At 36.6% G+C, this 22,016-nt stretch overlaps 1 protein-coding gene across 2 annotated transcripts in view; it reads right to left on the bottom strand.

Annotated features, from left to right (window-relative positions):
• Nucleotides 1–294: 294 nt before the first annotated feature.
• CIMIP6 (ciliary microtubule inner protein 6) overlaps nt 295–22,016 on the bottom strand; it is a 31,052-nt gene continuing 9,330 nt past the window's right edge. For both annotated transcript variants that reach the window (XM_011713232.2, XM_071076690.1), the window contains 3 exons: nt 18,017–18,170; nt 1,928–2,043; nt 295–824 (listed from right to left, as the gene is read on the bottom strand). In XM_011713232.2, the coding sequence (XP_011711534.2) occupies nt 465–824; nt 1,928–2,043; nt 18,017–18,170 (630 nt within the window). In that variant the 3' untranslated portion in view covers nt 295–464. The remainder of the gene's footprint in view (nt 825–1,927; nt 2,044–18,016; nt 18,171–22,016) is intronic.

The following is a 22,016-nucleotide window of genomic DNA, read 5'->3' as shown; positions in this document are numbered from 1 at the left end:
GAAGTTGCTATTTTGCTAATTTTACAGTTGAAAAAACTGAAGACTAGAGAGGTTAAGTTACTTACCCAAGGTCACACAGCTCAAGGAATGAAGTAAAGCCAACATTACAACTCTGTTTGATTCCAAAGCTCTGTTTGATTCCAAGAGACGTTACACTTAATGTCTAACAGGGCCTCTCTTCTAAAAGTCTTATTATATTTGTTAATTATGTTCATTTATTGTGCAAAACAAAGTTGTGTTTATGAAGAATGTGACAGAGAAATAATGTCTCACTCCACTTATTGGAGACCACACTTATTAGTAACATTTGGTTGTATTTTAATTGTCTTTTTTCTCTTTTTCCATTTACATAAATTGTATGTTCTGAAGTTACTGATAACAGAAAAGTAAATGTGAGGGCCAAGATGATGATTGTGAAATTTCCCCATATTCTAGGGATTATAGTTTTATCTAAAGAAGGTAATTTATTCTGATTTTTTAATGGGTGGATTTAAAGGCTTGTGCCTAGTGAAAAGAGCATCTCCTACATTTGTTTGAGTGGCGCCTGCGATCTTTTCTCTGCTCTCAGGACTGCTGGGGCATGCCTTGGCTGCCTGTCTGACGTCTGTTTCTGATAAGTGAGTTTTAGTCTCTAACAGCTCTTGGGAATTTTGTTGGCAGAGACCTGGTGAGATCATTCTGCTTTCCGCTGAGCTTCCTTTCTCTGTTTTTTCGGACTGTTCTGATGAACGTGACCCTGGAGCGTTCAGTACTACCTCTGTTCCTTTAGGAACTGTTGGCCTACTCCCTGGTTTTATCTCTCTGTGTACAAAAGCTCCATGTCTCTGGAAAAGAAAACAAAGTAGACATTAACCAGGAGAACACAGATTGCTGGAAGATGCAGCTGTGAACTGAGTTTGTGGGTTAGCTCAAGTCCTAGTCAGTAACGCAGGCACTTCTCTGCCTCTTCACTGGTGTCACCTTAGTCCCAAACAAGACACCACCATATATGGGTGAACCTTTTAAATTATAAAATAGGGTACATCAGAAAATGAACAGGAAGGAAAAAAGCAGAAAATCAAAGAAGCAGCAGCTCATCTCCCATTCTCAACATTTTTATCATTTGGACTGTATAAGACTATTTACATCAAATTTCATTTCTTGCTCTAAAGATTGCTATGGATACAACAAAAACTATAGTTCACAGACCTAAGAATTTATGATTGCATCCCAAATGCCTATTAATGCTAATGAACAGATAAGTAATAATGAAATATGAAAGCAAACATCTATAGTTGGAAAACAATCCAATAATTGACAATGACATTTCTATTTGGCTTTATAAACCTTATATGCATCTCCCTGCCACACACATGTATTAAGCATATCAAAACATTTGTCAAACTGCTTTGATATTATTATTATTATTACTAGAAATGGGCCTTGCTATGTTGCCCAGGCTGGCCTCAAACTCAAGTGATCCTCCTACCTCAGCTTCCAGAGTAGCTGGGACTACAGGCATCAAGTCACTGTACCCAGCATGCCTTGATTTTTTTTTTATACAAATTATTTCAATAATTTAAGTAGACCAAATTCCAAAGACTGATTCAAATGTTTGGATTGATTGATTGAGATGAGGTTTCATTGTGTCACCCAGGCTGGAATGCAGTGGTACAATTATGGCTCAGTGCAGCCTTGAACTCCTGGACTCAAGCAATCCTCCCACCTCACCCACCTGAGTAGCTGGGACTACAGGTGGCACCACCATACCAGGATAGTATTATTCCTCACATTTTCCTATGATATGTGGCTAAGATTCTAGCCTATTAATAACTATAGGAGTTTGTTTAAATAGACATTTAGAAAGATAATTATGACTTGAAAAGGCTTAAAGTTCTATAAATCTACTCTGTCTTAAAGTATTAAATAAATCTAAATACTGTCTCACCTTTCCCCGGAGAGGCTCATTTGGAGTTTTCCTGGCGTCATATTGATGTATAAAAGAGATATATTCTATAAAATTGTTTTGAAGTTCTGCTGATGCACCAGGAGAGGCAAGTGGAACTAAAAAAAAGATTTTGTGAAGTCAGGACAAAAAATTAGATTTGTTTATGGAAATATAATCAGTATTAATAATATTCATGCTTTATAAAATATGGTAACAAAACTAAATTCTTTAAGTATGCAAGATTATTTATACACATCTAAATAATAAATAGAATGGATTCACCATTCTTTCTTCATGAAAGTAACCAAATCAAAATAATCAAATTAGCCCCACATGTGGAATTATTAGTAATTTTAAAAACTAAAATTAATATTAATATAATAATATGGTCAGGCATGGTGGCTCATTCCTGTAATCCCAGTATGCCTTGGGAGGCCAAGACAGGAGGATTGCTTGAGCCAAGGAGTTTGAGGACTAGCCTGGGGAACATGGTGAAACCCCATCTCTACAAAAAATTAGCCAGGCATGGTGGCATGTGCCTATAATCCCAGCTATTCAGAAGGCCAAGGTGGGAGGATCACTTGAGCCCAAAAGTTCCAGGCTGCAGTGAGCCATGACTGCACCACTGTTCTTCAGCCTGGGTGAAAGAGAGATCTTGTCTCATTAAGAAAAAAAAAACAAAAACTGCTAGATATGCTTTTTACACAGATACCAATACGTTTTAGGGAAAGCACAACTATATTTTGTTAACTTTTCACTACTAGAAAGAGTATGAAAAATTCTCTGTTGAATCTATAGTTTGGCCAGTGGCTATGGCCATGGACTAGAAATTGTATGCTGAAGCTAGCACTAATGGGGTCCATTGGAAGACTCTAGGGCTGCTGCAGTTGTAGTTGAACACATAATTCTTTTTCGTTTCACCCAATAACAGGGGTTCTGAAAAATTTGCAAGAGTATGAAATCCTTTAAAAATCGCTTTTAAATAATCTTTCAGTCTGGTTGATGAGTATATGAGTTCATTATATTGGTCTCTGCTCCACGTATGTTTAACATGTTAAATAATTTTTAAAACTCAGTTTTACTTTCAGCAGAGAAGGTTATTTAAAGAATCGGAGCAACTTTCAGTACTGTTGCTGGCAATAAAAAGAGTTTAGTGAAGTAAAATTCTATCAAGGACAGAAATTTCTCCCTTAAAAAAATATGTATGTGGCCGGGCGCAGTGGCCCACGCCTGTAATCCCAGCACTTTGGCAGGCCAAGGTGGGCAGATCACAAGGTCAAGAGATCGAGACCATCCTGGCCAACATGGTAAAAACCCGTCTCTACTAAAAATACAAAAAAAAAAAAAAAAAAAAATTAGCCAGGCGTGGTAGTGAACACCTGTAGTCCCAGCTACGCAGGAGGCTGAGGCTGGAGAATTGCTTGAACCTGGGAGGCGGAGGTTGCAGTGAGCCAAGATCGTGCCACTGCACTCCAGCCTGGGTGACAGAGCAAGACTCTATCTCAAAAAAAAAAAAAAAAAAAAAAGTATGTAAGAGTTTATGTACACCTAATATATCTACAAAATGCTATGTAACAAACTGGTAACAGTGGTGACTGTAGGGAAAGAGAACTGGGTGACTGGAGGACAGAGGTGGGGAGAAGTGGATTCAATTTTCACTGTATATCTTTTTGTACCATTTGAATTTTGTGCTATATGCATATATTAACTATTAAAAAAATTTAATTTTTAAAAATCACACCTTTAAAATTAGAGGAATACATAAGAAAAATGTTAGTAAATTTACATTTATTAAGCATTCACGAATTCACTTTGATATTCAGACATTGTTATAAGCTAATTTTATTAGCAAGAATGATGAGTATTCAAATACTTATACATGATACAAAATGGCAATCTTTTCCCAGTTAGCAGTATAAAAAAAGTTAACTGTTAACACTTTATTGATTTCTAATTGCAATCAACTGCTCAAAACTCATTTTCTACTAAATCATTACCTTTCTTTTAGGACTTGCTAGAACACAGAAAAAGGCAGTGCAAAGATTTAATAAGCATGACACAGAGAAAATTCTATGCATAACTTATTTTCCACCAAGTGGGAAAAGATGACCATTTTTTTTTTTTTGATGAATATCATGGTCCAACTCACAGAACATTAGTATGTTCGGACACAGTTTCATAACTTCGTGGATAGACAGAATGAAGCAGCTCTAAATTTAGGCATTAATTAAGTGGTGGTAATGAAATATCCAAAGCATGCATTTGGGAATAAGACATGTTTTCGAATTCTGGCTTTACCACATTTCTTAGTTGTGACTTTGAAAAAAAATCACTGAACTTCATTGAAATTTTCTATTTCCTCCTCTCTAAAATGAAGAAAATAATAATTTGCTTTTGGCATTGTGAAAATTAAGGGCAGCGTTTGTGAAGTCTCTAGGATGCTATGGTCAAATTATGGAGTCTTCAAAGTTAGCAAAGGGCCAGCTCTTTTGTATCCTGACAAAAGGAGAAACCATGGAAGGGAGAAGGAAGCAGGAACCGGAGCGATCAAAAAAAACTGTGAGAAACCCAAACGCTTTAGTGAGCTGGTATGAAGGGTTAGTTGCAGTTTGGGCTGGAGGGTAGGAAGGTCAGATGTAGCCAAGAGAGAATAGGTTGGGGGAGAGCTTTTAAAATCTGCTCTTGACTTTCCCTCACATTGCCTTGGGAAGATCATGCTTGCCCAGGGCCACAGAAACTGGCAGCAACTGCCTAGTCATTTGTTGTCAACACAGTCATATCAGAAGAGCACAGAAGTCCCTCCAGCATAAGGAGCTGATGAAAACGGGTACATGTTACCCCCTTGGGCATTTCTTCCTCCAACATTCCCCCAGCAACCATCAATGCTGGTGAATTAAAAACATCAAGATACTGCCCTCTCTCAGTGATGCCTTTTTTAAAAAACAATTTAAGGCTGGTAGGGTGGATTCCTGACTAGAGGACCAGCCTAGTAGAGTGACAGTAATTAACAATGGTCAAAATAGGGTTTCTGGTACCGGAAGCTCTCCAGCCTGAGCCTCATTTTCTTTCCTTAAATTTTGTGGCAGGCACACAAACCAGACCCTGGTCTTCAGCCTTTGCCTGCAGAGGGCTACTGATTCCCCTAGGGGAACATGATCTACCATAAATTTGACTATAAAAGACAGAAAATTTTAAAACATATACTGTGTGAAGCAGAATTATCAGAACCAATATACCAAGAATTTAAAATAAGCATAACAAATATCCTCAAAGATACAGAAGAAGGTATTGTTAATATGAACAAGAACAGATCATAAAAAGGAATAATATAAAATATTAGAAATAAAAATATAACAGTTGAAACAAGAAAATAGATGGTCTAAACAACAAGAATCATGAACTAGAAAATCAGACTGAGAAGCTGTCCCAGAAGGCAGCAGGAAAGGATAAAGAAATATATTAAAGAAAAGTTCAGAGGCATGGAAGGTGGAAGTATCAACACCAGAACTAAGAAGAAGTAGAGGGAAGGGAAGGAAATATTTGAGAAAATGATAATGATATATATCGAAGAATTAAAGATCAAACACCTCAGAGTGAAAGAGCTCACAAAATATCAAACAGGTAGCAGGGGCCGGAGAAAGATGAGGCAATGAGGCACAAAGGATGCAAAACTTGAAGGAGGCGCTTGCATGACCCTGGGAGCGAGTGCCTCCTTAAATTTTACACCCTAGCTGGGCTTCTCACTCTCCTCTCAATCCTGCAGTGTACAGATAAAGGAAAAACTTGCATCTAAGACATTTAATAGAGAAATTTAAGATCATCTGGGATAAAGAAAAATTATAAATGCTTTCAAAGGGTAAATTATGAAGGAGTAACAACAGGTTAATATCAAATTTCTCAATAGCAACATTGGACACAAGATAATTAATTTTTTTTTAATATTAAAAGGAAAAGCACTTTAAGCCTAGAGTTTTTATATCCAACCAAATTTTCATTTAACTGTGAAGCCAAAATTTAAAAAATACAGGGAGGAAAGGAAGGCCTCAGATGATTTCCCCAAAAAACAGACCTACTTTGAAAAACTAGAGGAAGAACTCAAGTAAGACTAGAAATAAATCAAAGAGGATGTCTGAGATATAAGGAAGAAAATAACAAAAATTTTTGTTTCCTGAAAAAGATAAGGATTAAAGAACAGAAAATTCTAAGTATTATACCCAGAAAAACTCGGAACTAAAATTCTATTGTTTAACATATTAATGGAGACCCTGGTGAATACTATAAAAATGAAAAAAGTAGTATAATGATTACAAAGGGGGGAAAAAAAGTAATTGTAGGTGATATAATTACCTGAATAAAAAACCACAAGAGTCCATCAATTATGAGAATAAGAGTATGGCAAAGTAAACAGACATTGGATAAATATATAAAAATAAAAAATCAAGAGCACTTCTTTACAATAGTGATAACTATTGTATTATCCATTAACATATTAATGGAGATCCTGGTGAATACTATAAAAAAGAAAAAGTAGTGTAATGATTACAAAGGGGGAAAAAAAGTAATTGTAGGTGATATAATTACCTGAGTAGAAAACCCACAAGAGTCCATCAATTATGAGAATAAGAGTATGGCAAAGTAAACAGACATTGGATAAATATATAAAAATAAAAAATCAAGAGCACTTCTTTACAATAGTGATAACTATTGTATTATCCATTAACATATTAATGGAGATCCTGGTGAATACTATAAAAAAGAAAAAGTAGTGTAATGATTACAAAGGGGGAAAAAAAGTAATTGTAGGTGATATAATTACCTGAGTAGAAAACCCACAAGAGTCCATCAATTATGAGAATAAGAGTATGGCAAAGTAAATAGACATTGGATAAATGTATAAAAATCAAAAATCAAGAGCATTTCTCTACAATAGTGTAACTATTATATATAGTAATAGAAGATATAATAATAACATACATTCTTAGTAGAAACAAACTATATAGTTGAAGTTTCTAGAAATTAAAAAAGCATTCACAAGATCTCTGTAGAGAAAAATTTTTAATTCTGTTAAAGACCTAAAAGTAGAACTGAATAGACATTCTATGCTCTTGAATAGGATGATAGTATTTTTAGTGGTGACTTTTTCCTAAATTAATATATAATGTCACCACAACCCAATAAAAATTCTAGCTGGATATTTTGAGGAATGTCATACATTTCAATGTTTAAATAGAAAAATAAATCCCATAAATAGATCAGCTCTGAAAGGGTAAATAATTGAGACTTTCCGTATCAGATATTAATACCAGATAAAAATCCATATAATTAAAATATTTTGGTACTGATCCAAGAACTGAAAATTAAGTAACATAACAGAGAGCTTGCACATAAACTCATTTATATATGGAAACTTAACATAAAATTAAGGAGGTCCTATAAGTAAATGGGAAAAGTGCAGATTATTTTATAAATGGTATTCAGAAAAGTGGTTGACTCCATGCTGGAAAATGGAATTGATTCCCTATTTAATAGTGCACACATGGTGGACTCTAAGATTAAAGACCTAATTATGGAAGGTAAAAGTATAAAATCAAGGGAAGAAAATGTAGGAGAAAACGTTTGTTACACAAGGGTAGGAAAATCCTTCTTAAAATAGCCAGTACACAACCCATAAGGTAAAAACTTGATTATATTAAAAAACATAGGATAACTGCTCGACGAAAAGACACCATGGGCAAAGCTAATAGAGATGGCAGATTGGAAGGAGATATTTGTAACATGGAGACTAATGGGACAGAACATCAGTGCTAATTTCAGAGTAAGGACCTTTGAAAAAGCTGCTCCTCCACAAAAGCAATGAATACACTGGCAAAAGTCATCAAAATCAACTTTTTTAGAACTCTGGAAATTAACCAAAGGCATGCAATAATCTAAGGAGCATTTATTCAAGAAAAATGGCTTAATCTTTATAACAAAAGCAAGTTTGATGATATTCTAACTCATGCAGTTTCCATCCCCCATCTACCCTCTGCAGAAGCCTTGAAAACCAAGAGCCCTGCAATTATGATGAAAACCAGAAGTCTATCAGTTACTGGAAGAAGCAGGGGGGGTTTGGAGTGTCTCACAAATACCAACTCAGAGAACTGTCATTATTTAACCTGGCTGGCAGGGTTCATCTTTATAGACATGACTCAGAACCCTCAAAGTGAATTATGCACCCCCGCCACCCTGCCCCTGCCTCACCCCATGACCAGGTGTTCATCCAAAACAATCAGGGACAATTGTTTAACATTACAGCTGCCTAAGGTGACGGTGACAGTGACAGTTGGGGCAAATAAGCTGCCCCAGACTGGAGATGTATATGCTATGCTTTCTACTGGGTTAAAATCATATGACAGCAATTTCCACACCTGAAAAATCCTCAGACAACAGAGTTTACATCTACCTACTGCAAGGAGATCTACGTATGATGAATTTAAGTTACACTGATGTTTTAGTAAATGAACTGCATAAAGCAAAATCTGTCATCAATAAAAGCCCTCTGGAGGGAGCAGGACTGGGGAGATTTTTTTGGTCAAAGGATTCAAAATTTTGGTTAGAGAAGAACAATAAGTTTAAAAGATATGATGTACAGGTGGTACTCTCTATCCATAGGTTCTGTATCCACATACTCAACCAACTATGGATTGAAACTTTACAGGAAAAATAAACAACAAAAATAATACAAATAAAAAACACAATAACAAATATTTGCATGGCATTTACATTGTATTTAGTATTCTAAGTAATCTAGAGATGATTCAAAGTATATGGGAAGATGTGCATAGGTTATATGCAAATACTACACTACTCTACATAAGGAACTTGAGCATCTGTGGATTTTGGTATCCATAGGGGTCCTGAAACCAGTCCCCTGGATACTGAGGGATGACTGTACAACATGTTAACTATAGTTAATGTATTGTACTCTTGAAAACTGCTAAAATAATAGATTTTAAGTGTTCTCACCACAAAAATAATGTATGTGAGGAAACAAACATCTTAATTAGCCATTTCACAATGTATACATATTTCAAAACATCATGTTGTAATGACGTTTTGTATAGATACATGCAATTTTTGTTTGTCAGTTAACACTGTCTGTAATAATCACAGTGATACCTAGCCATGGATCAGATTAAATACAAATAGCATATCAGACATTTTTTCTTATAGGGTAACAAGTAAAGACTGGTTATAGAGTAGCTTCCTTTCAAAACAAATATAAAACAAATATAATGCTTTATTAATACTCAAAACCAATATTCTGGGATTTACACACTACTAAGGTAAATGGTTGGTAAACCTTTTTAATTCTGGGAAGGTCTGGGATCAAATATACAGAAGAGAAAGCAAAGAAAATTAAATCTATAATTTGTTATTTAGTACACTATGTCAAAAAAATTTTGATCAAATACTAGTGTTGTGCTGTCAATTTCAGGGAAATCTGATTAAGTTAATAAACAGTATTAAAATATTTAATATATCTGAATTTATTAGATTTACAAGATTTTGCAAGATTTATTAGGTTTTTTTTTTCTTCTTGTGAAACAGGGCTACCCCATAGGTAGTAAGCCCACAGTAGCCACAAGGTTTATTAGGTTTTATAAGATTTATTAGATTTTATTGAATTTATAGAAATTATTTAAGTATTTGGAAATGTTTTGATTGTCATAGCTTTAAGTTTTCCTTGTGAAGATGTTTAAGGTATTTGAGAAGAAAACAGAATATAATAACTATTATTTTTTAATGTTTTAAGTTCAGGGGTACATGTGCAAATTTGTTATATATAGGTAAGCTTGTCTCATGGGGGTTTGTTGTACAGATTATTCGTCACCCAGGTGTTAAACCTAGTACCTATTAGTTATTTTTTCTGATTCTCTCCCTCCTCCCACCCTCCACCATCCAATAGGCCCTAGTGTCTGTCGTTCCATTCTATGTGTCCATGTGTTTTCATCATTTAGCTCCCACTTATAAGAACAAGTGGTATTTGGTTTTTTGTTCCTGCATTAGTTTGCTAAGAATAATGGCCTTCAGCTCCATCCACGTTCCTGCAAAGGACTAGATCTCCTTCCTTTATATGGCTGCATAGTATTCCATGGTGTACATGTGCCACATTTTATTTATGCAGTCTACAGTTGATGGGCATTTAGGTTGATTCCATGTCTTTGCTATTCTGAGCAGTGCTGCAATGAACACATATGCATGCATGTGTCTTTATATTCCTTTGGGTATATACCCAATAATGGATTGCTGCTTGAATGGTACTTCTGGAAAACAGAACATGATTAAATCAACAAACTTGCAATTTAAAATGCTAACAGAAATTAATTGACTATGTTTCGTAAATGAGTCATTGTTAAGATATATTTCATTTGTTCAACTTGAGTTAAATGTCAAACAAGTGAAAGATGCTATTCTTATTTTTACAATACTTAAAGACTTAAGGAAACAATACTTAAAAGACTTAAGGAAACATTTTTAAAATTTATAATGTTCAAACTGGAATATTTAAATCATAAGTAACTATGAATACCTTTTTATATAGAAAGGCTCTCTTTGAAATTAAAAATCTTACACTGAAACAGATGACCCTCAAAGAATTTGAACTGCCTGCAGACTTGACATAACAATAAAATCCAGGAGACAATGGAACAATATCTTCAAAGTGTAAAGGGTAATTAATTGTGAACCCAGAATTCTACATTTAGCTATGCTTTCATTCATTAAAGAGTGTGGGTAACTTAAAGACATTTTCAGACAATGAAAGGTGAAGAGTTGGCTACTCCTAAACTCTCATTTAAATAACTGTTTAAGGGTATTGTGGTAGGCTGTTAAGTTGCTGGCCCCAGTGAATCAGGCCTTCCAGTATTCAAGTCCTTGTATAGTCCCCTCCCCATAAATGTGGGCTGGTCTTATGATTAGCTTTAACGAACAGGATATGACAGAGGTAACACTATGCCAATACTAGCCATAAACTTTAAGAAAGCCTTACAGCTTCTGCTTTTGCATTCTTGGGAGTAAGAAGTCCAGCTACCCTGCTGGAGAAACCACGTGGAGTGACCACATGGAGAAGGAGAGGCCCAGTCATTCCTGCATCCCAGCTGAGTCCAGTCCTCAGTCCATCTGCCAAGTGAATGCAGCCACACAAGTGACCATTACCAAGACCAAACCAAGAACTACCCAGCTGAACTCAGCCAAGATTGCAGAACATTAAGCTAGTAACATGATTGTTGTTTTAAGCAATTAAATTTGAGGTGGCTTGTTACGCAAATAACTAAAACCAATATTTCAGAAGGAAGTCAGTTAAATCAATTAAAATGAATCTTTTAAATAGTAATCTAAAACCTCTCACAATCTCACAAATAATAACTTTAAAAGTAATTCTTTGGCTGGGCACAGTGGCTCACGCCTGTAATCCCAGCACTTTGGGAGGCCGAGATAGGTGGATCACCTGAGGTCAGGAGTTTAAGAGCAGCCTGGCCAACTTGGTGAAACCCCATCTCTACTAAAAAATATTTTTAAAAAATTAGCTGGGCATGGTGGTGGGTGCCTGTAATCCCAGCTACTTGGGGGACTGAGGCAGGAGAATCACTTGAACCTGGGAGGCAGAGGTTGCAGTGAGCCGACATCACGCCACTTGCACTCCAGCCTGGGCTACAGAGAGAGACTCTGTCTCAAAAAAAATTTTTTTCTTCATGGAAATAAATGGGGGAGAAAGTAATCTGAGTTATAGAGGGAAATTCCTTATTCAGACATTACACCTATTAAAATTAGACATAACGACTATGTTCATTTATAAAAGCATATGAAGGCCGGGCGCGGTGGCTCAAGCCTGTAATCCCAGCACTTTGGGAGGCCGAGACGGGCGGATCACAAGGTCAGGAGATCGAGACCATCCTGGCTAACATGGTGAAACCCCGTCTCTACTAAAAATACAAAAAAACTAGCCGGGCGAGGTGGCGGGCGCCTGTAGTCCCAGCTACTCGGGAGGCTGAGGCAGGAGAACGGCGTAAATCCGGGAGGCGGAGCTTGCAGTGAGCTGAGATCCGGCCACTGCACTCCAGCCTGGGCGACAGAGCGAGACTCCGTCTCAAAAAAAAAAAAATATATAAAAAATAAAAGCATATGAGACTTTTACAGAAGCCCACAATAGTGAGGAGTATCTAAACATGAAAACATCAGAGAAGATATTCAGATGCTTAGTGGTTACTCTACTTAAGAATTCAAATTGTAGCCAAAGTAATTACTTGAAAGAAGCCTTGTTAGATGAGAACTGCAAAAAATAAGGCAAAGTCCATGAAGAATGTTTGAAATCCACTCTCTGTTTCTTGGAAACTTGATCTAATTAAAATTAGAATTTTCTAAACAAGTTGCTATCTAACCATTTATATTTTATCAACAAAGCCAGGATTTATTCAAACATACAATTTGCTTCTTATATTGGTGAGAACTTAACAGTTTTACTTTGAGAAATGTTCTTTTCTTAACTCTTTGTGTCTGCTTAAAGATCATTCATCAGTAATATTTTCCTCTTAAATCCCACTCTTCTCAGTATTCTGATCTTATATAAAAAGACTATTAATATAAAAATAATAGTATAGATTTTCAAAATACAGTAAAAAGAAAAAACCAGCATAACTGTAGCAAAAAAATCGTTATGTTACATTTTGGTGCAAAAGAAGCAACACAAACTAAAACCTATTTTAGAAAATGAATTTTACCACTATATGTGAATTTGCAATTCAAAAGAACATTGAAATATCAAGTTGTTGATAATCAGCAAGGTTTTATTTAGGTACGAAATACCCCATTCACAAATTAGATTAGGCTTTCCAATTTATAAAGTTTTATTATATAAAACCAAATGTGAACACTTACTCTTACAGGCGCTCAAATATGATGGAGCATAGCCATTTGTTAACTGACTGTGGATGGCAGCCAGGAAATTGTGTGTGGTAGAAGACATAAAGGGCGCTTTGAATTATCGGCACAAGATAACATTGCTGAAATGCCAAAGTCCAGGCGTAATTAAGTGGGCTGATGGAACAGAATGCCTATGAGATGACTTTTAATTGGTATTAGTGCATGTTTATATGCACATTTTTCTATGTTCATATGCTTATAGTTAAAAATCTGGCACATATAGATTATTTTTAAATGTCACATTAAAACATTTTCTTTTTTAAAAATCATTTTCATCTAATATCCAAATACCTAAAATATGAATAAATTGCAGGCCTATATTATGTAGTATACGTTACTTTACATTATGACTTTATTGAAGAATGTATAATTATCATTTAGCTAATATTTATTGAATCTGGGCATTGTTCTAGACGCTAGGATACAATAATTAACTTGGCAATGAGAAATGCCAACAAAAGAACAGAGAGAGAAAAAGAAATACCAATAAAAGAACAGAGAGAGAACCATGCCAGATTCTCAAGCTAAATTTCAACTCAACGCACAACGTAGTACAATGCAATTATTGATAATAGAAGCAGTTACCATTTATTGTCTACTATGTAGCAAACACTGTGTTAGGCACTTTACATTGTTGTTTCTCACAACAATCCTGCAAAGTAGGAATTATTCTCACTTCATAAATTGAGCAAAACAGGATGATTAAATTTAATGGGTTCAGGTTCACACAGTACTAAGTTTAATACTGAACCAATATTATAAAAGGAGTGTTGATAGAAATCAAGTTGCCATGATTTCCAGTTAAACATGGCAAATTCAACAAGCATTTCCCCCATGCCTTCCCCAAGCTCCAGTACAATCACACTACAGAAATTTAAGAGGGCTTACATTCGTAAGGAAAAAACTAAATGGGAGTGAAGATGTTAACAAATTTGGAAGCTGGAAAACAGATGGATAAGTAGCAATAGACTCAAGTAAACTACAGAAAACTGGAAGTTAAGTGCTATGGGGAAGAGGGTGGGGTAAAAATTAAGCCAATTCATGCCACAGCATTCTAGGAGTGCCCCGGAATCGGGAGGCCTCAGATGCCTCTGAGGCAGGGAGCGTGGGACAGGGGGACAAGGTGATGTTGCAGAGGACTGCTTTTAAGGGACTCCTGGATCTTCTGTCCTCCATCCTAGGCAGAGATTTGGAGGATTTCTCTCTGGGCAAATTAAGTAGATCTACAGACCCTGATTTTGGGGGATCCCTTATGAAATGACTGAGCCCTGCCTTATGAACCCAGAACAAAGCCCATCTCTCCAGTATCATCTTTCACCACTCTTCTACATCCCTTCAATTTGAGTAGGAAAGTACCATAACTGCTCCTTATATGCAAAGGACTGGTTGGCTACCAAAGAAAGTTAAAGCAAAAAATCATATGCCGGCCGGGCGCGGTGGCTCAAGCCTGTAATCCCAGCACTTTGGGAGGCCGAGACGGGTGGATCATGAGGTCAGGAGACCGAGACCATCCTGGCTAACACGGTGAAACCCCGTCTCTACTAAAAAAAAAAAAAAATCATATGCCATATGTAGATACATATTTTAACCAGTTCATCAAATTTTTATTGGCATGCCAAGCCATTGTCTTTGAGGAGGTGTCCACTGATTGGAATTCCACTTTGTGTTTCTTGTGCAAACCATGCTTCTAATGCATCACTTCCAGTTTCTATTTCTTTGACATAGAATGAAACGTAAAGACACATTTCAAGCAAAATGAATGCAGAATCCTTCAAGATTTAAAAAATTCAGTCCAACTCCTCTTTGTTATTTTGCCTATACCTAATTAGCATTTTTTAAAGTTAGCAATTGACCTTTTATCAAGTCTGCACATTCAACTTTGAATGTTTTATAGAAACAACTGTTTTCTTACTCAGATTTTAATTCACAAGAATATGTAATTAGAATATGGAAATATAGTAACAAGTACATAGACATAAATCTGGTTTGGAAACAAGCTTGACTTTCAGAGAGTGTCTCTACCTCCTTGGTCTGAGTTATATTCTGTGCCTCTAAATCCTCACATGAGCAATAGAAGATAATGCAGGTAAATTTGACAGATCAAAAAGGGCCGTGTAGGCCATACCGAGGAATTTGAAATTTATTCTGTGAACAGAAGTAACTGGAGAATCTAAAGGAGGAGAATATCATTTTTTTTTTTTTTAAAGATCCTTTGACAATGCTGCAGAAAACAAAGAGGAGGAAGAAAGCAAGCAGGGTAATAGCGGCTATACTGCATTGCTTACAGTGAAGATGGAAAGGAGTAGATTTGGGGTCTGTTTTGGAGATAGAGGTGTCACGATTTGCTGGTGGATTGAATGTAGGGGCAGGGAGCAAAAGGAGAGAGTTTTAGAATGCCTTCTAGCTTATCAAAACGTGAGCACCTGGTGGGAGAGTGGAGGTGGCATTCACTGAGATGGAGAAGACTCGTGGGGGTAAGTTTGGATGGGAGACATGAAGCATTCTATTCCAGCCATATCAAGTTTGAGAAGGTGACTAGCTATCCAAGAGGAGATGTTAAGTAGGTGTTTGGATATCTGAACTTGAAGCTCAGTAAAGAAGCCAGGGTTAGAGAAATTTGGTTTTTAGACTGGTTCCTTTGACCTTTCACCTTAAACATCTATTCCTTGTTTCACCCCCACTGGATAGTATCTCTTGATTACCTATATCTCAAATAATGATGTTAGCACCCTTCTTCTCTTCTACTTCTCATCTTCTATCGTTGTGCACTGACTTTTCTTATTAAAGATGCTAAGATACATTCTGTTCTGTAACCATATTTAAACTTGTGTCTATAGATTTAGCCTAAAAGTTGAAAACTACTAAACAGCATGCATAGTATTACATAATTACATACATCTTGTTCATTTAAGGGTCAAAGGTTGTGCCAGGACTTCATGTCGTGCCAGGACTTCATGTCCTTCTCAGTGGGTGTAATGCCCAGTGCCACTTGAAAAAAAATGGTTTAGTATCCATGCCAAATAAATTCCCTTTTCTAGGTCAAAAAGTATTTCCCCTGAGAACTTTGAAGATATTAACTCCATTGTACTCTTGCATCAGTGCTGCCTGATTCCATGTTGATACTTACTTCTTAGATGGTGGCTTATTTTTCTGTCCCTTTATGGAAACTTTTAGAATCTTCTGTTGCAATTTTGTAATGATATGCATCTTTTACCCCTTCATACTTAGAAGCACTCGGTAGACCCTTTTAATGCATTTTATGTAGGGAAACTTTCTTACTATTTTAGAGGTTGTGTAGAGTACTGTACAGTACTGGTTAAAAGTATATGTACTGGAGTCAGGTTAGCTGGGTGCAAGTGCCAATTACTCACTGTGTAGCCTTGGGCACGTTATTTCAACTCCATGCTTGCTTCCAAAGGAGTTCAGAACATGCCACTCTAAAATGCCACTCTGGCATATTGACTGTATTGAGTTAAAGGCACTTGAAAAACAGCAGATGCAAGAAAAACAGTCTGACCTTCCTTCTCTTTCCCAAAAGCAGGAGATAAAATTCCTGTGTAAAAGATATCCTCCTACACCAGAAGGAAAGCATCATTCTCATCATCAAGCACAGGAATTTGAGGTGAGGGGAAATCTAGACAAATAAACCTGTTCAACTCACGCTTATCTTCCTAGTCACTTCTCTACCCAATTACCCTAGCCCAAAGTCCTTTGCCTTGTCCCATTTTTATAATTTTCTACTCTTTGTCCAATTTAGTATATGTGTTGTTTCTGTGTCTTTGGGTCTTCATTTCCTTACGAAGGCTCCCCTGCTATGTAAAACTTGTATTAAATAAATTTGTATGCTTTTCTCCTGTTGATCTTTGTGTCAATTTAATTCTCAAGCCCAGCCAAAAACACTAAGAGGGTAGAGGTAAAATTTTGCCTCCCTACACTTTCTTATCTGAAAAATAAGAATATTAACAGTATTACTACACTATTATGTTGCATAGAGTTCATGTGGGAATTAAATGAGTTACTATTCAGAAAGCTCCATAAAGCGCCTGGCAAATAGTATGTGCTCAAGAAATGTTATGTTTTGCTAATTATCTACCTTCATTTTTACTCCTCTATCTTCTGGAGCTCCAGAAAAGTTGGATTTCCCAAACAGATCCTCTGTTTTGCTTTCCTTCTCATTTTCGAAGCCTCTGTTTTGTTGTTTCATGCTCTGTGATATTTCCCTGCCTTTATCCTCCAAATCTTTTTTTTTAATTGGCATAATTCTAATCTTTGGTTGTCCATTCATAAGAAGGGGATGGGGGATCAGCTTGATTTACTGAAATAACTGGTGTGGTAGTTGACATCTGGCTAAGATGCTGCGCTCTAGTAGTCTTAATATTGGGATAGGATGGAGTGCTCATGACTGGAGCCTTTATTTAAGGGACAGGCTTTGAAGTAACTCTCTGTCTCCTACTCGCTTTTCATTTTTGCTTTCCACTATGCCTGCTGGCTCGGCATGTAGCTCAGTCAGGGCTTTGGCCAGGCAGATTGTCTCTTCTTTGCGCATCTCCTTCTAGCTATTGCTTCTTTATTCTCTTTTATCTGTCAGTAGGCTTCTAGTCTTTTCTACATTCCAGGAAGTTCTTCCTTCTATTATCTTCACCCTTAGGAGTTTATTGCTTTGTTACTATTTATAGTAATAGGGTCTTGGAAGGCAGGGAACTTAGGTATGTGTGCTCAGTCTACTATCCTGAACCAGAAGTGGAAACTTTATTTCTAAATGACAGGTCACCGTTACAGATTATCTAATAGCCCCCTTCATCAACTACCTTCTTTGAAGTGACAATAGTTATAACTATTAAAATGTGGTGGCAACAACCAGCAGAATGCTACTAAGTTTCTGACTTTGAGGCTGATGTTATTAATGATCAGTACAATTTTCATTCTGTCACATTAACTATTTGGAGACGGAACTGTCCACTAGGAAGAAATAACAAACTTCCCAAGGGCTGCACTTGCTGTGTGTATATTTTCAACTTCTGTAAAGAAGTAACTTTTTCAAGAGGTGTCAGGACATCTAATACATCTTAGTTTTGACAGCAATAATTTGAGATAACAAAAAAGGTTTTTGCCACTGCAAAACCTTACCTATTCCACAAGAAGGCTTTTGCATCTTGCTGTGTTTGACTGGCAAAACCAGTGGACATGCTGGTTTTTGGAAGTCACTCCTCTGGGTACTCTTAGAGTCATAAGGTGGTAGGAAGACAGGTTCCAGTGCTTTACCATGTGACCACCAGTCACCCTTCATAGAAAATAATTGGAAACACAATATTGGATACTGTAGGGCATTTTCATTTATTGCTTGATGTCTATGGATATTCAGTAATTCACTTTAACAAGTTAGTGGATATCCTGGTACTAATGTGGAATTCTGAAATCTAGAAATATCTTTTCACAAAAAAATGTATTTCTTTGAAGGCACTGAAAAATGAGTTGTCACGTATTTTTAGCTAAAATACAGCTGCTAAATTCTTAAGCTACCTTCCATCAACAAATAAAATGGTAAAAGTCAACAAAATAGCTGTATTTGTTTTGTACTACAATTTTGTTATATATGTACACATGTATGTATATATTTAAATATTCTAAAAAATTATGTTCTAAACTTTTCATTATGACAATACAAATAATGTATTATCATCTAAAAATGGTGGTTTTTAGAGTTTTTAGTCCCTAACCTGTACCATGAAATACATTTTATGTCATACAAGAGCGCACAATGCTACACATACATAAAACTGAAACAAAAGTTTCACAAAATACTTATTCTTAATATATGCAGTGTGCTCAGCTATTTTTCTCTTCTATTTTATTGCTTTCCTATTTCATTTCACATTGCTGACTGCAACTCAATGATTTATGGTTCACTAATGACTCAGTTTGATAAACTTTGTTTTAAGGGGAAATCTCTCCAATGTTACTGAATTTTAGTACTAAAACCTAAGTATACAAGAAAGGGAAAACTGAAAGATTCTTCATTAGCCTGTATGACAATTTGATTTCTTGGAAGTTCAGAGAGTACAGAGGGGAACTATTAGTCAACTTAATTCTGACCAAAACTTTAAAACTGGTTGTTAGGTGGTAGTAAGAAAACCCTTGAGAAACCCATGACACTTAGGAGTTCCCGGAATACAATTAGGGTATGAAAGTAACTTTCGGTATAATCAAACACCTACCATGGGCTATAAGGAAGCAAGTCTGCCTTTTAAAAAATCAACTATGATTCCATAGCCAAAGACTTCTAAACTATGATTCAAGGGGGATGAATATGCAATTCTAATAGGTAAAATTCTGACAACACAATTGGGGCTACATTGATGCAAAAAGGGAGATGTTTCTTTAAAAAAAAAAAAAAAAAAAAAAAAAAAAAGCCTGTGTGGCTGCATAGGGAGTCAGCTCTCAAATGAGCTTAGTTTCTAAAAAGACAGGCACGTATAAAAGACATATACAACATTCGATTTAAAAAATAATTAATGGAGTCAGCTTGTCAGAAGATTGTCAAGAAACTTGGAAGAAATTTATAAATTTGTACAGTTGTATAAATTTATAATTTATACAATTGTCAAAGGCAGCAAAAATAAGGTTTTCTAGAAAAATTGTTCATAGCTGAGTGAAATCCTACAGCCCCCAAAAAGGTTATCTTTTGTGTTCCAGCTAACCATTTGGAGAGAAGAATCTTGTTCAGGAAAGCCAGAACGACTCAACTTGAGGTTGTTAAGGAAAATTATGGTTAACTTGTAAAAGATGGGATGAACATGTACCAAAGAACTAAGCCCTGAAGAGCTGATGAGAGAGTTGGACTTCACTTTGTCAGTTTATAAGAGTGCCAGTTTTTTGGCCAATGACAAATTGTAAGCAGGAGTAATGGAATAACTGGTAATTGTAACTAGGGGAATTTCTGCAGAGATCACAGAAATTTAGGAACTAGTGCATTTTGGAGAATAGATTGGCTAATGCTTCATTTTTCAGAATGGGCTAAAAGGTGAATTTTAAAAATCAAGACTACTTGATGTAGATCCTAGGAAAATTCTAGAACAGATTACTAAACAGATGGTGTCTTCTCACTATCTGGCTGAAAATAGTCACATCCTACTGTTGTCAGAGCGCCTGCTTCTGGCAGCTCTTCTCCACTCCACTTCACAGTTATAATAGTGCTTATTATGCCCCAAGGTCTAGGATTTATAGGTCTTGTCTAATGCTCATCACAATTCTATGAGGCAGGCACACCCACTTTACAGATGAGAAAACTGCCAGGAGATTAAGTAACTTCCCCAAGGTATATCACTAGCAGACTGCTGCACTGCCACAATTCAAACCCCCAACTCTTTGTGCACACCTCTAATTTCTGTGCTGCACTGCTGTATCAAACCGGCTGTGGAATGCAAAACCAGGTAAGCACAAACCACATTAAATTATTGAAGAAGTGAAAATAGAGGCTCAAAGTGCATGTCTTAGTCTGTTTTGTGCTGCTATAACAGAATACCTTAGACTGGGTAATTTACAAGGATCAGAAATTTACTGGCTCACAGTTCTGGAGGCTAGGAAGTCTAACATCAAGCCACTGGCAGGTTTGGTTATTATGATTCTAGGATGGCACCTTGAACACTGCATCCTCACATTGTGGAAGGCAGAAGGGCAAAAAGAGGGCAAGAGGGGACCAAACTTGCCCTTTTATCATGGCATTCATTTCACTTGTGAGGGTGGAACTTTCATGACCTAATCGCCTCTTAAAGAGTCCCACCTCTTAATACAGTTACAATGGAAATTACATTTCAACATGAGTTTGGAGGGGACAAACATTCAAACCATAGCAGCAAGTATCCTGAGAAAGTTCTTCTATGATAAGATTGTAAAGCATGCACAAACACTTTATATCATCTACTTTTGTTGATCAAAAACTTATTTTGCTAATATTCAAGTTACTGGAAAAATGACTCTGGGAGGAGCAAACCACTAGGAAATGGCTGATGGGCTTTAATTATTATTATTTGTTGTTATTATTTTTTTGAGACAGGGTCTCCCTCCATCACCCAAGCTGGAGTGTAGTGGTGCGATTACAACTCACTGCAGCCTCAAACTCCCGGACTCTGGTGATCCTCCCACCTTAGCCTCCTGAGTAGCAGGGACTATAGACATAAGCCACCATGCCTGGCTATAATTTTTTCTTAAAAGTGTAATGCAAAGTTACCCTTAAGGCAGAGAGATAATTTCATCTTTTGAGCAAACTTCTTTTAAACTGAGAATTTTGCCAAAATGGTCTTTGTTTCACAAATATAAAGGAAATAGAGAACAGTTTTTGCTAAAATGTGACTGGTGACTTTAAGACTCTGCAGTTTGTGAAAGTGTTCTGATGAGTGTTATAAATTGGATGCATCTTCACTTTAGCTGAGTGAAATCTTACAGTCCAAAAAAAAGGTTATCTTTCATGTTTCTGGATAGTCTTCCTTATGCCTAAAAAGTTGGGTTTGTTCCTGGAAGAGTAAGAGTGCGTACGTGCCCATGTAACATGTGCGTGCCTTTTTGGTCCAAGCATTTACTCATAAAAGATTATGAGATTAAGGAAAGAGATAGATGGAGGCTCGTTTTTATCTTTATCTCATACTGAAAGGAAAGACTAACACAAAATTTACTGCTCTGTGTACCATCACTTATATTGGATTGTGGGGGGTTAACACAGTTACTTATGACAAAATAAGCTGGGAAGTTACCTAGCGTGATGGCTCTGTCTAGGCGCTGAGCAACAGACCATATCTTGCAGATTGTTGAGGGGATTTTGCTTAACTCAAACTTTGGACCCAGAGAGGAGTTATCCCTCCCAGTCTAAGGCCTGTCTTCTTTCCTGCCCCAGGATGATAGTCACTGGGCTCCATGGTCAGGAGGTGCCTGGAGATTCCTGATGACGGGGCTTCTTCTAACCCGCAGCTCTGGGAAGGCCAGTAGCTGTTGCACTGTGGGTCCCTTAGTCACATTTGGAAGCCAGTGCAAGGCAGTCTCTATGTTATACTCCTAGTACCCCTAAGCTTTCAGAGATGTTCTAGTAAAGATTACCTATTTTCCATTCTTTGGGAAATTAAGGGAGAATCCTCAG

This window comes from Macaca nemestrina, chromosome 13, assembly GCF_043159975.1.
Source record: "Macaca nemestrina isolate mMacNem1 chromosome 13, mMacNem.hap1, whole genome shotgun sequence".
In the NCBI taxonomy this organism is placed as follows: domain Eukaryota; kingdom Metazoa; phylum Chordata; class Mammalia; order Primates; family Cercopithecidae; genus Macaca; species Macaca nemestrina.
The sequence above is the reverse complement of the archived record's forward strand: the minus strand, read 5'-3'. Positions and strand labels throughout refer to the sequence as shown.